At 46.4% G+C, this 12,215-nt stretch overlaps 1 protein-coding gene and 1 long non-coding RNA gene across 10 annotated transcripts in view; one reads left to right on the top strand and one right to left on the bottom strand.

Annotated features, from left to right (window-relative positions):
* Positions 1-11,402, top strand: part of Uros (uroporphyrinogen III synthase) — a 19,576-nt gene extending 8,174 nt beyond the window's left edge. For 6 of the 7 annotated variants that reach the window (XM_050136773.1, XM_050136775.1, XM_050136770.1 and 3 more), the window contains 5 exons: positions 363-437; positions 6,243-6,323; positions 6,764-6,849; positions 7,790-7,888; positions 11,048-11,402. In XM_050136773.1, coding sequence (XP_049992730.1) covers positions 363-437; positions 6,243-6,323; positions 6,764-6,849; positions 7,790-7,888; positions 11,048-11,185 — 479 coding nt within the window. In that variant the 3' untranslated portion in view covers positions 11,186-11,402. The other variant, XM_050136777.1, reaches the window with a different exon arrangement.
* LOC126498291 (uncharacterized) lies at positions 7,907-9,975 on the bottom strand. Of its 3 annotated transcripts, none has more exons than XR_007590809.1 (3): positions 9,845-9,975; positions 9,506-9,806; positions 7,907-9,393 (listed from the first exon to the last, which is right to left on the bottom strand). It is a non-coding gene; the product is annotated as an uncharacterized lncRNA (long non-coding RNA). The 3 variants fall into 3 exon arrangements; XR_007590808.1 differs by having other exon boundaries at positions 9,506-9,693; positions 9,770-9,902; XR_007590807.1 differs by having other exon boundaries at positions 9,506-9,693; positions 9,732-9,862.
* Positions 11,403-12,215: the final 813 nt, after the last annotated feature.

Here is a 12,215-nt window from a genome sequence, read left to right as displayed (position 1 = left end):
AAAAAAAAAAAACAAAAACAAAAAAAAAACTTAGTAGTCCCAAATGCTCACCATCTCCTGACTGATAAGCAGATGCCAACAGTTGACCTCATTATCACATAAGCCAAAGACAGTCCTGCAGGGCTCCTGTTTTTGGCTCATTGTAGATAAAGTAAGTGGGGTTCAAAGAAGCTAGTTAAGACAAAGACCCTGTCTAGGGAAGGTGTGCCCAGGACACCCTCATCTCAGAAAGGATAGCTGTGGTCTTTCTACTTGGCTGCCAGAGGACACTTCTCTGTGACTGGGAAAACAATGCTTGTCCATTTGTACTTTAAAAGGGTTTCAGTAACCGGCAAAGAATTCATCTCTTCATCATTTTCCAGTGAACAAAATCGGCCTGGATGCAGAAGGAGCACACAGTGGCAATGCAGAGAAGCTTGCTGAATATATTTGCTCCAGTAAGTGAAGACCACCTCACTTGAGATCCACCCTCCCCCACAAGACATGCTCCCAAGCAGAGAACTGGCTCCCATAAAGTTGCCTTTGGTCAGCACGTGGACCAGCCCTAGGGCTGTGTGGATTTAGGTAGTGATTTGCCTTGAGCTAAGTGTGGGGTTTTAGGCATCTGAAGAATACAGAGGAGGATTTGGAGTGAGGCCTGGAGGATTGAGAATGCCCTCCTCTATGCTGTCTCCTCTCTTCTCTGTGTCTAATCCAGCTGTAGACACAGGTCCTTGCAGCTGTGTCACCCCCCACACGGACTGAAGTAGGATCCTCTCGCTCTGTCAGCCGAGGGAATCCAGACCTGCTCTCAGGTCAGCCAGCTGGTGTTTACAGTTTGGCACACAGGTCTCTGTCAGAGCTGTCAGACTCTGTAGCTGGAACAGGGGAACATCTGGGGAAAATGTAAACCCTGGGTCTTGGCTGTAACTGTGTCTGTAATGTGCTGAGCCCTCTGAGGAAGGGCAGGGTGGAGTACTAACATAGCTTTGGTTTTCCTCAAAGGTTGTAGGATCTGGGCATCTCCTTTTCCCCTTAGTGTATTATCGGGGTGAAGAGAGAAGGACTGTAAATCTTTTTATGGCTTCTCAAACAATGACAAGCATTGACAAAACAAAACAAAAAACCAAACAAATATGTTAACTATGGCCTCTCAAAGTGTTATTGGCTTATGTGATCTGTAAACATATATGCTCAAGTCCTTCTGAGGTTCTCATGCAATAAGCTACTCCCATTGCTGGAAGGTCTCTAGCTTTTACATTTTAGTGTTCCTCTGGAAGCTGCTCTTAAATCCTGAACTTTGGACTAGGGCTCCCTAGATCTAGACAGACCCTGGCAGAGCAGCGGTCAGGGAGTGGCAGAGGCCCTCTCCAAACTGCCAATTCTCTACTTTTTTTCAGTATGGAAACAGACATCTCTCTTGGTAGCTTTGACTGTTGATTTGACGTAGTCTAGAGTGACCTGAAGAATCTCAATTGAGAATTACCCAGATCAGACTGGACTGTAGACATGTCTTTGGAGTATTGTCTTGATTGATAATTGACGTAGGAGGGTCCAGCCCACTGTGGGCAGCACCATTCCTAGCCATTCTGGGCAAGTGGCCCTGGGTTTCACAAGAAAGCTATCTGGGCCTAACTAAGCCTGTGAGCAAGTTGGCAAGGATCTTTCCTCTACAGTCAGTTTTTTTTTTTTTTTTTTTTTTTTTGCTTCAAGTTCCTGCTCTTCCTTCCCTCAGTGATGGACTATAAATCTGTCAGCAGAAATAAACCCCCTTCTCCCTAAGTTGTTTTGGTCAGTATTTATCGTAGCCATGGAAATGAATCTAGAGCATCTTTCTATTTAAATTATTTAACTGATACAAAAAAATTATACATATTAATGACATATCAGTTTCTTTTAAAAACAATTTCAAATCCAGAGGTATAGTTGAGTGTCAGAATTTCCTTCATGTCTGTTGTTATGTTCCCCTTTTTATTTCTGATTTTGTTAATTTGGATATTAACAAAATTCTGCCTTTTGCTTAGTTTGGATAAAGGTTTGTTTATTTTGTCGATTTTCTCGAAGAACCCTTTGTCTCATTAACTCTTTGTATTGTTTTCTTTGTTTCTTTCTTTTTTTTTTAAAGATTTATTTATTTATTATGTATACAGTGCTCTGTCTGTATGCTTATTGGCCAGAAGAGGGCAACAGATCTCATTACAGATGGTTGTGAGCCACCATGTGGTTGCTGGGAACTGAACTCAGGACCTCTGGAAGAGCAGTCAGCGCTCTTAACCTCTGAGCCATCTCTTCAGCCCTGTTTTCTTTGTTTCTATTTTGTTGATTTCAGCTCTTAATTTGATTATTTTCTGCTGTCTAGTCCTCCTGGGTGAGTTTGCTTCTTTTTGTTCTAGAGTTTTCAGGTGTTCTGTTAACTCACTAGTGTGGGATTTTTCCAACTCCTTTATGTAGGCGTTTAGTGCTATAAACTTTCTTCTTAGCACTGCTTTCATTTGTGTCCCATAAATCTGGGTATGCTGTGTGGTAATTTTCATTGAATTTTAGGAAGTCTTTAATTTCTTCCTTGACCCATGGATGATTCAGGTGGGCATTGTTTAATTTCCATGTGTTTGTGGACTTTCTGAAATTAGTGTTGCTGTTGAATTCTAATTTTAAGCCATGGTGATCTGATAAGATACATGGGGGTTATTCCAATTTTTTGTATCTGATGAGGTTTGCTTTGTTACCTAGTATATGGTCAGTTTTTGAGAAGTTTCCATGAGGTGCTGAGAAAAAGTTATATTTTATATTTGGATGGAACATTCTATAGATGTCTGTTAAGTCCATTTGAGTCATAACATTTGTTAGTTCCCTTATTTCTCTCAATTTTCTGTCTGACAGACCTGTCCAGTGGTGAGAGTGGGGTGCTGAAGTCTCCCATTGTTAGTGTCTGGGGTTTAATGTGTGATTTAAACTTTAAAAGTGTTTCTTTTACATATGAGGGTGCCCTTGTATTTGGGGCATAGATATTCAGTATTGAGATTTCCTCCTGATGGATTTTTTTCCTGTGACTAATATGAAATGTCTTTCTTTGTCTCTTTTGATTGATTTTAGTTTGAAGTCTATTTTGTTAGCTATTAGGATAGCTATACCAGCTTGTTTCTTAGGTCCATTCGATTGGAAAATTTTTTCCCAACCCTTTACTCTGAGGCAATGTCTGTCTTTGAGGTTGTGGTATGTTTATCATATACAGCAGAAGAATGGATTGCGTTTTCCTATCCAATCTGTTAGCCTATGTCTTTTTATAGTTGAATTGAGTCCATTTATATTAAAGGACATTAATGACCAGTGATTGCTAGTTTCTGTTATTTTAGTTTTCATTGTTGGTGATGTTATTGTATGTGTTTTTCCCTTCTTTGGGACTTTCTGCTGTGAGATTATCTATTGTCTATAGTTTTTGAGAATGTAGCTAACTTCTTGGGTTGGAGTTTTTCTTCTTGTACTTTGTGTAGGGCTGGCCTTGTGGCTAGGTATTGGTTCTGTCATAGAATATCTTGTTTTGTCCGTCTATGGTGATTGAAATTTTTGTTGAGTGTAGTAGTCTGGGCTGGCACCCATGGTCTCTTAATGTCTACATAATGCTTGACTAGGACCTTCTGTTTCAATTGAGAAGTCAGGTGTAATTCTGATAGGTCTACCTTTATATGTTACTTGGCCTTTTTCCTTTGCAGCTTTTAATGTTCCTTCTTTATTCTGTATGTTTAATGTTTCGATTATTATGTGGTGAGGGGACTTTTTTTTATCCAGTCTATTTGGTGTTCTGTTAGCTTCTTTTATCTTCATATGTATATCTTTCTTTAGGTTGGGAAGGTTTTCTTCTCTGATTTTGTTGAATATATTTTTTGTGCTTTTGAATTGGACTTCTTCTATCCTTATTATTCTTAGGTTTGGTCTTTTCATGGTGTACCATATTTCCTGGATATTTTGTGTTATTCTTTTGTTAGATTTAATGTTTTCTTTGATCGATGAATCTATTTCCTCTATTGTATCTTCAGTGCTTGAGATTCTCTCTTCCATCTCTTGTATTCTGCTGTTTATGCCTGCATTTGTGGTTCCTGACCATTTTCTCATAATTTCCGTTCCTATAATTCCCTCAGTTTGTGTTTTCTTTACTGTCTCTGTTTTGGTTTTCAAGTCTTGAATTGTTTCTTTCATCTGTTTGATTGCTTTTTCTTGATTTTCTTTAAGGGATTTGTTGATTTCTTCCATTTTTTTTTGTTTGTCTTTTCCTCCATTTCTTTGAGGGAATTTTTCATTTCTTCTTTAAGGCCCTCAAGCGTTCTCCTAAAGTTGATTTTTATTGAGCTCTACATTTTTCTCTGCTCCCCTCCCTGCCTGTCCCCTCCCCTTCAACCCTCTCCCAAGGTCCCCATGCACCCAATTTACTCAGGAGATCTTGTCTTTTTTTACTCCCCTAGGTCATTTTCCTCTGCTTCATCTTCACATTTGGGCGTTCAAGTCCAAATGTGAAGGACCACTAGTTTTTGTTGGTGTTATGTTGCTCTTTGTGGTAGAGTGTGTTCTTACCTTGTCTACCCATCTTTTCCTCTAATTGGTGTAGTTGGGGCTGTGTGTCTAGTGATCAATCTTCCAGGTGCTTGTTCCATGAGGAACATTTCCTTCTTTTGTGCCCACAGGTTAGTCCCTTCCTGGGAAGGCAGCTGAGCTGACTGACTATTCATATGTGAGCCCCACATGCCTATGTGGCAGGTCTCGGCCAGACAAGCCCATGTCCTCAGCAAGCCCTGCACCACTGTAGCCCAGCCTTAAATAAATGATGAAACTTGAGTCCTATGCTTCCAACACAGCTATGAATAACAGTACGAAGAGATAAATGGCAAGGGAGATTCAAGAATCATCTAGAAGCCCCTTCCATGCCTTTGGAGCAAGGCTTGCTGGAAAGTTGAACTGTTTTGGTTTCCCATAGGTGCTCTACAAGTAGCTTTAGTCCCTAGCTTCCTGCACCTCCAGGCCACAACTCTCACATAAAGACACAGGAGAGCCACCTGGGCTCGGGTGGTGAGCACTGCACCTGAGTGTGTATTTAAACTGTGTGCTCTGGAGGTCCCAGCAGCACTTTGCTGGAGAGACAACTCAGCAGGCAGCTGTGATCTATATTAATCATTTCCCAAACCATGTGCTTGTCTGTGTTGGTACCAATATTTACAGAGCAGTTTAAATAAAACATCCACCAGCATCTCACTGTTGCTTGTACTGCAAACACAGTGGCTACAGCTACTCTTGTCACTTAGCTACTGCTTCTCAGAGCCAGTGCTAGCCGGGGAGAGTTCTCTCCATTCTTCCTCTGATCTCAGTCACCAGTGCATTCAGAGGGATTGTCATGGTATAGGGAATGTGTGATGTCTGTGCATGACCAACACTCATTACACTTTTTGATCTGATATGGAAGAAATGGTTGGTTTTAGTAGAACATGTGGTGTTCACAGTTGAGGGAGGTTCTTGCATCTGACAGTCCCTCAGTTTGGTTGGATGGTTTTGTTGCAACTTGCAAAGTGCTCAGGGCTGAACATTGCCTTGGGTCTCCACAGGTGGAGGTGGGTGGCGGGGCAGAGTGAGATTCAGAGCCATTGGAGCAGCCTCCTGTCATCTGTGCCCTTTAGGCTCTTGGTTCAGGGGCTGTTGGCATGACTGGGCACATAGTAGGCTGGGAAGTTGTCTTTGTTGGAGGTGGCTACAGTAGAGCCACTCCAAAGTGCCAGTTCCTTACTGTCTCCTGCACTTGTGCCTGGCTCATCCAGAGCCCCCTCCACAGCTAGGAAACATGCCCAGTGCCAGTACCAGTCCCTACTTATTTTCTTACTTAGTTAAGTACAAGGCCTGGATTCCAGATAGGGACCGTGAACCCGGGAGCCACCTCCTGACAGAGAGTTCAGGCAGCAAATAGGACAGCGGTGCTTTGTTTCTGTGACTGAGTTTTCTAGGCTCTTTGCTCAATTTTCCCTCTTTGGTTCTTCATGAACCCTTCAAGGCCAAACAGTACAGCGATTACCCTTCCTAGTAACAGGCGCTGGAACTGAGATCTTACAGCAAAGCTGAGCCTGGGGCACCCGGCTTTGCCCTCCTGGGAGTTGCTTTGTGCAACGTCCCCCTTGGGGATTTTACAAGTTTTCCATTGTTGGTGGTATGTTCACAGGGTTGTCTTCAGCACTACCTCTCCCTTTGAGATTTTACCAGCTCTACAATGTCTTGTTGTGTGTTCACAGGGCCATCTTCAGCACTGCCTCTTCTCTTTCCCTGTGGAACTATCAAAGGAGATACTCTTCCGAAAATGCTCAAGGACAAAGGTGACTAGGATGAGCTCATAGCATCCCTGAAGATGAATGTTCTGAGGCCCAGGAAGAACACATGACCATGTACAGACAGAGCTGGGATGCAGTTGGGGCTCCTGGCACAGCTGTGGGATTCATGGAGCAGCCAGGATCAGAGCTGTGTGGACAAACTCATACAAACATGAGAGCCAAAGGCATCTGTGGGTAACGGATGAAGGCTGTGGTTCTGGGCCTTTCTCTGCTAACTCAGCCTTCCCGACTGCGGATTGATTCCACAGCACTCTGAAGGCCACAGAGGGCTGGGCAGGGTCTTTTGCCCCCTTGCTGAGCTTTCCATTTCTAGGAGTTGGTGCTCAGAGGCGTGGTGACAGTCCCCATCAGCTGCACTAGGGTGCAGAGGCTCTATCCCATTCTCAGTATGATGAATCCTGTCTCCTGGTTTTGGTTGTGCACAGGGATCCCCATGGAAAGCATGCATGTCTATCAGACAATTCCACACCCTGGGATCCAGGGGAACCTGGAGAGCTACTATGAAAATCAGGTATGTAATTTCAAGGGAGAGAAAGTCCTGGAAGGGCAGGCCCCAGTGTAGGAGCATGAGTTGGGGGTATGAGTTTGCAGTGTTGATTCTCCTTTGGGTGACTGAGCAAGTGGCTTTTCTGTAGCTCTGTTTGTGTGTCTGTGATATGGGAATAGATGTCTGTGATATGGGAATAGACCCATGCAGTGAAAGTTTTATAAAGATTAAAGATAATTCATACAAAGCTGCTTGTGTAACATCTACCATATACAAAGGCCTGGAATATACAGTGGTCTTGTTATTGCCTCTGTTCTCCATTCTGTGGGGCAGAGGCTAGGCCCACACTGGGAAGAACTCACTGTGGAGTCTGAATTGGGATTGGGAGACCTGGGGCAGGAGAGTGGAGAGCACTTCTTACCTTAATGGCTAGGTCCATCATTTTCATTCAGAAGTCTCATCCCTTTGCTCTTCTGGGACAGCTTCTGCAGATCGTGGCTGTTCTGGGGGTTCTAATGGACAATCCAGCGCAGAGAACCATGCAGGCTGGCTAGTTGTCTGCTCTGTCCCTAGTGGGTAGAAGTTGACAGAAGCCAACAAGAAGCCTGTTAATTCCATGAGGGCTGTTTAACCTATCGGGCTGGAGGTGCCTCCAGGGCTGATGCTGAGCTCAAGAGTCAGTGTCTTCTGGCCAGACTGACTGAGGGCCAGCAGAGCACTCGGTCAGTGGTAATTGCAGCCTCTCCCACCTCAGCCTGCTTTACAAGCAAATCCTTCCAACTCTGCTGTGGTGGTCTGAGAATGGCACAGAGCCAGAGTGTACCGATGCAGAGCCCCTGGCACAGAGCCCGAGCGTGTACTGATGCAGAGCCCCTGTGGGGTCTGGGGCTGGAAGGGTTGAGTTGCTGAGCTGAGGGATGCTGTCTAGGGGCAAAGCTAGCTCTCATCTTGTCATTTCCCCTAGGGTGTCCCAGCCAGCATCACATTTTTCAGCCCCTCCGGCCTTAAGTACAGCCTGGAGTATATTCAGGCATTATCTGGTGGCAGCTTTGATCAGATTAAGGTATGGTACTCTATGGACTTCACTCTTTATCCTTTGAATGTTGAGTCAGACACTTGTGAAGTGCCTGGAGAGTCGGGAGGGTCCCTGTGACTTCTTTACTGGTGCTCTGCCTACATTGCTGGTCTCCTCTGGGTGGATCTTACTCTAATTTGGGGAGATTAGCCCCAAGTTTTTTGTGCTGTCTAGCCAACTGTCTAGCCGTCCCTGCCCCTGCATGGCACTGTCCTTGATAAGTCAAGGACTCAAGTGAGGCCCTTCTGGCAGGATTTGGTGTGCGTGTTGGTGCCTTCCATGCCTGACTGAAATGGTTTTCTAGTCTAGAAACATTCATCTTTGCTGTACTTAAAGGGTTCCCATCCACACTCTCAGGGACTGTATCTGTTGAGTCTTTAAGTAGCATCACTCTTGTGGCACCTGCAACAAGTGCCTTTGACCAGACTCTGCAGGGACCGGGGAGAAGTACAAAGTGTGGCCTAGAACCCCCCAGAGCTCACTTCAGTCAGGTGACGCCAACACTTGGGCTTATCACAGCTGCATCTCACAGGTGTGTCCCACCTGGACTCAGACTGTTTGCCCAGTTTCAAGGTGGAACGTTAGGTGCAGAGCAGCTGAGCCCTGCCCTAGTTCACACAGTTGAAATGGACGGCGCCATGGTTAGAGTCCAGGAAGATACATGCGAGGCCGTGGGCTGTGGTGATACATAGCCATGGTCCTAGCAGTTGCCTGGCAGTGGTCAAAGTTCTTGAAGCCATAGCTTGCGCTAGTCTGGTTGTGGGATCCAGCAGGATGGGGGTGACTGTCCTTACCGGGGAAACCCTCCTTACAGGCTTCGACACCTTGCCAGCATCATACAGCACATTACTAGAAGGCCAGCTTCTATGAGGGGTGGCTAGGGGAGGAAGGAGGCACCTGAGTCCTGTACAGAATTGAAGAGACAGGTCCATGGGTGCTCAGCATGGTCACTGACTGAGTGAGCTCTTGGGCACCGGGGAAGGGTTAGCAACAGTGCCGGTGCTGCTCACATGTCCCTGGATGTGGTGGACGAGTCACTGGGTAACCGTGAAGTGCCTGAGCAGCTTTCTGATGGGAACGCGCCTCATAACTCACCTGGGCTGACCATGCTGGTCTGCCTTACTAAGAACTCATACCACGAAAACCTTACTCTGTCCCCGTTCTAAGCAAACCCAAGTTAGAGCAAAATGGACACTTGGGCTTTGTCGCCAGTACTGTCTAGACTCATGGAGCAGCTGGGGCATAGCGAAGGTACCCATCTTAAATCTGTCCTATTCCTTTCTGCAACCCATGGGTTCTTGGCATCCCCCAGTCATCATACTGCCGCTGTTCAGTGCACCACACACTGTACTTACAGATGCCGCTGTTCAGTGCACCACACACTGTACTTACAGATGCCGCTGTTCAGTGCACCACACACTGTACTTACAGATGCCGCTGTTCAGTGCACCACACACTGTACTTACAGATGCCGCTGTTCAGTGCACCACACACTGTACTTACAGATGCCGCTGTTCAGTGCACCACTCACTGTACTTACAGATGCCGCTGTTCAGTGCACCACACACTGTACTTACAGATGCCGCTGTTCAGTGCACCACACACCAGTACTTACAGATGCCGCTGTTCAGTGCACCACACACCAGTACTTACAGATGCCGCTGTTCAGTGCACCACACACTGTACTTACAGATGCCGCTGTTCAGTGCACCACACACCAGTACTTACAGATGCCGCTGTTCAGTGCACCACACACCAGTACTTACAGATGCCGCTGTTCAGTGCACCACACACTGTACTTACAGATGCCGCTGTTCAGTGCACCACACACCAGTACTTACAGATGCCGCTGTTCAGTGCACCACACACCAGTACTTACAGATGCCGCTGTTCAGTGCACCACACACTGTACTTACAGATGCCGCTGTTCAGTGCACCACACACCAGTACTTACAGATGCCGCTGTTCAGTGCACCACACACCAGTACTTACAGATGCCGCTGTTCAGTGCACCACACACTGTACTTACAGATGCCGCTGTTCAGTGCACCACACACCAGTACTTACAGATGCCGCTGTTCAGTGCACCACACACCAGTACTTACAGATGCCGCTGGGGCCTTGGGCTGCCAGGAAAGAAAGGGTTTCCGGGATAACATTGATCACAACAACTGTAGGTTATTCCAGAGCCAGAAAGCCTATTAATGGAAGTCTTCCTTCATCACTGGGACTGTGCTGGCCCACATGGGTACTGTTGAGGTGGACAGGGAGCAAAGTCCTGAGATTCATGCATTGGGTGGTTTGGCATTCTTGTTTCAGCTCTGCCCCAGATTTGCACAGTGGCCTTCCTTCCTCTGTAGGAGTGCATGTGAGACCAGTGTTTATATGGTGCTATTTAAAGTGCAGGGGTTCACAGAAAGTTAAGGGTGACCTGTGCTTACTGCTTATGGCTGACTCACAGAATACCACAAAGGAGCCATGGCAGAGCACTGAGAACTTTACGGCACCTGCCACCAAATAAATGAAAGCCACTGCATCTTCTTTTTCGTTCCTGTCTTCTCTGTGTCTACATGGCCTGGGAGGTGGCCATCTGTGCACCTAGAAGTCACACATCTGTCAGTGCGCATATGCCGGTGCCCAGCACTGAACAAGTAGTTTACCCTGATCACCTCATGTAACCCCCAGCAGCCCAGTGGACAGCCTGGTTGGAGATAAGAAGGTGTGGGCAGAGGGAGTGGATGCTGGGATTTGAACCCTGGCCTTCCAGCTTATGACTGTTCTGTGTTCCTGGGGATCCTGACCCACCCTGGCACCCCATACTCCCCAGATGCTCCCACCTAGAGCCCCTAAAATTGAAGCAGAACTGTCTGCAGTTGGAGCCCCTGAGGAAGATGGTGTCTACCCCAGGCTTCGTCCCCACACACCCAGTCCTAAGGACATGTGCACTTGCAGCAGGAGGTGATAGTGAGATCCTGACTGGAGGGGTTGTGCAGACCCTGAAGCCAGCTTCAGATTAGGTGGCACTGTTGTTTATATGAAACAGCACACAGGAATGGCGTCCTAATAGAAAGCCTGTCCAGATGACGCCTGCACACAGCCCTTGCTGTGGCACTGAAGCTGTGTCTCTTGTGTCTTGCCTCCTTGCAGTTTGTAGCCATTGGCCCCAGTACAACTCGTGCTATGGCTGCCCAGGGCCTGCCTGTGAGCTGCACCGCGGAGAGTCCCACCCCACAAGCCCTGGCTGCAGGCATCAGGAAAGTGCTGCAGCCGGACAGCTGCTGCTGAGGCCATGCGGGGCCAGCTCCTTCCTCGTGCACAGTACAGCGTGTGCTGCCTCTAGGATAGAGCCCCGAATCAGGGCTCTGAAGAAGCTGCTGGCAGTATATCACTGTCTTTGTGGAGTCCAGCTTGGAACCCAGGCCAGGTGTAACTGGCCATTGGACCCCAGGGGAGCTTCCTGAGCATTGAAAAAAGGAAATGAAATCATCCACATGGTTACTTGTGCGTGCAGCCCACTTTCCTTTTTAATTCTCTTTTTTATGTACTTGGGGGAGGGGTCTTGTCTGTATCTATGTTTCTGTGCCATGTGCATGCCTGGTGCCTGCAGAAGCAAGGAGAGGGTGTCAGATCCCCGAAAACTGGAGTTAGAGACAGCTGTGCATCCCCATGGGGGTACTGGGAATTGAATCCAGATCCTCTTAGAGAACAAGTGCTTTCAATCACTGATCCATCACTCCAGCCCAATATTATCATGTGTGGTTCTTGGTGCAAAGCTGTGTTCGGGGGCAACATACATGGTCTTTCTCTGATGCTGACCTGGTTAAGAATGAAAAACTGCTATTTGTGAAATGTTTATTCATTATACAAAAACAAAACAAACGACTGAGCCAAGCATGGTAGTACATTCATCGTCCCAGCATTCAAGGGAATGGAGATGGAGACAACACAGCCATGCACTTAAGGCCAGCCAGGCCTATATAGTGAGATGCCATCTCAGAAATCCAAATAAAAATAAACAAGACCTAGAGTTCTGACTTTCGCTGTGGATAATTATGCTTCAGATATGAAGATTTTATCTCCTGAAATATAACTGCAGCATATCCATCAGGCTAACTGCTTTTGGAGAGGTAGAGGAAAGAAGAGGAAGAGAAGATAGAAATGTAGCACCCCGCAGAAAGAGGTTCTGGAAAATCTGTCCCCAAACTTTATTTCTTCTAGGTCAGTGGTTCTCAACATGTGAGTCATGACCCTTCAGAGGGGGCCACATATCAGACATCCTGCATATTAGATATTTACATGATTCATAACCGTAGCA

This window comes from Alexandromys fortis, unplaced genomic scaffold (assembly GCF_014885135.2).
Source record: "Alexandromys fortis isolate MF-2015 unplaced genomic scaffold, M_Fortis_MF-2015_v1.1 scaffold_3, whole genome shotgun sequence".
Taxonomy (NCBI): domain Eukaryota; kingdom Metazoa; phylum Chordata; class Mammalia; order Rodentia; family Cricetidae; genus Alexandromys; species Alexandromys fortis.
This window is presented reverse-complemented; position numbering and strand designations above follow the sequence as displayed.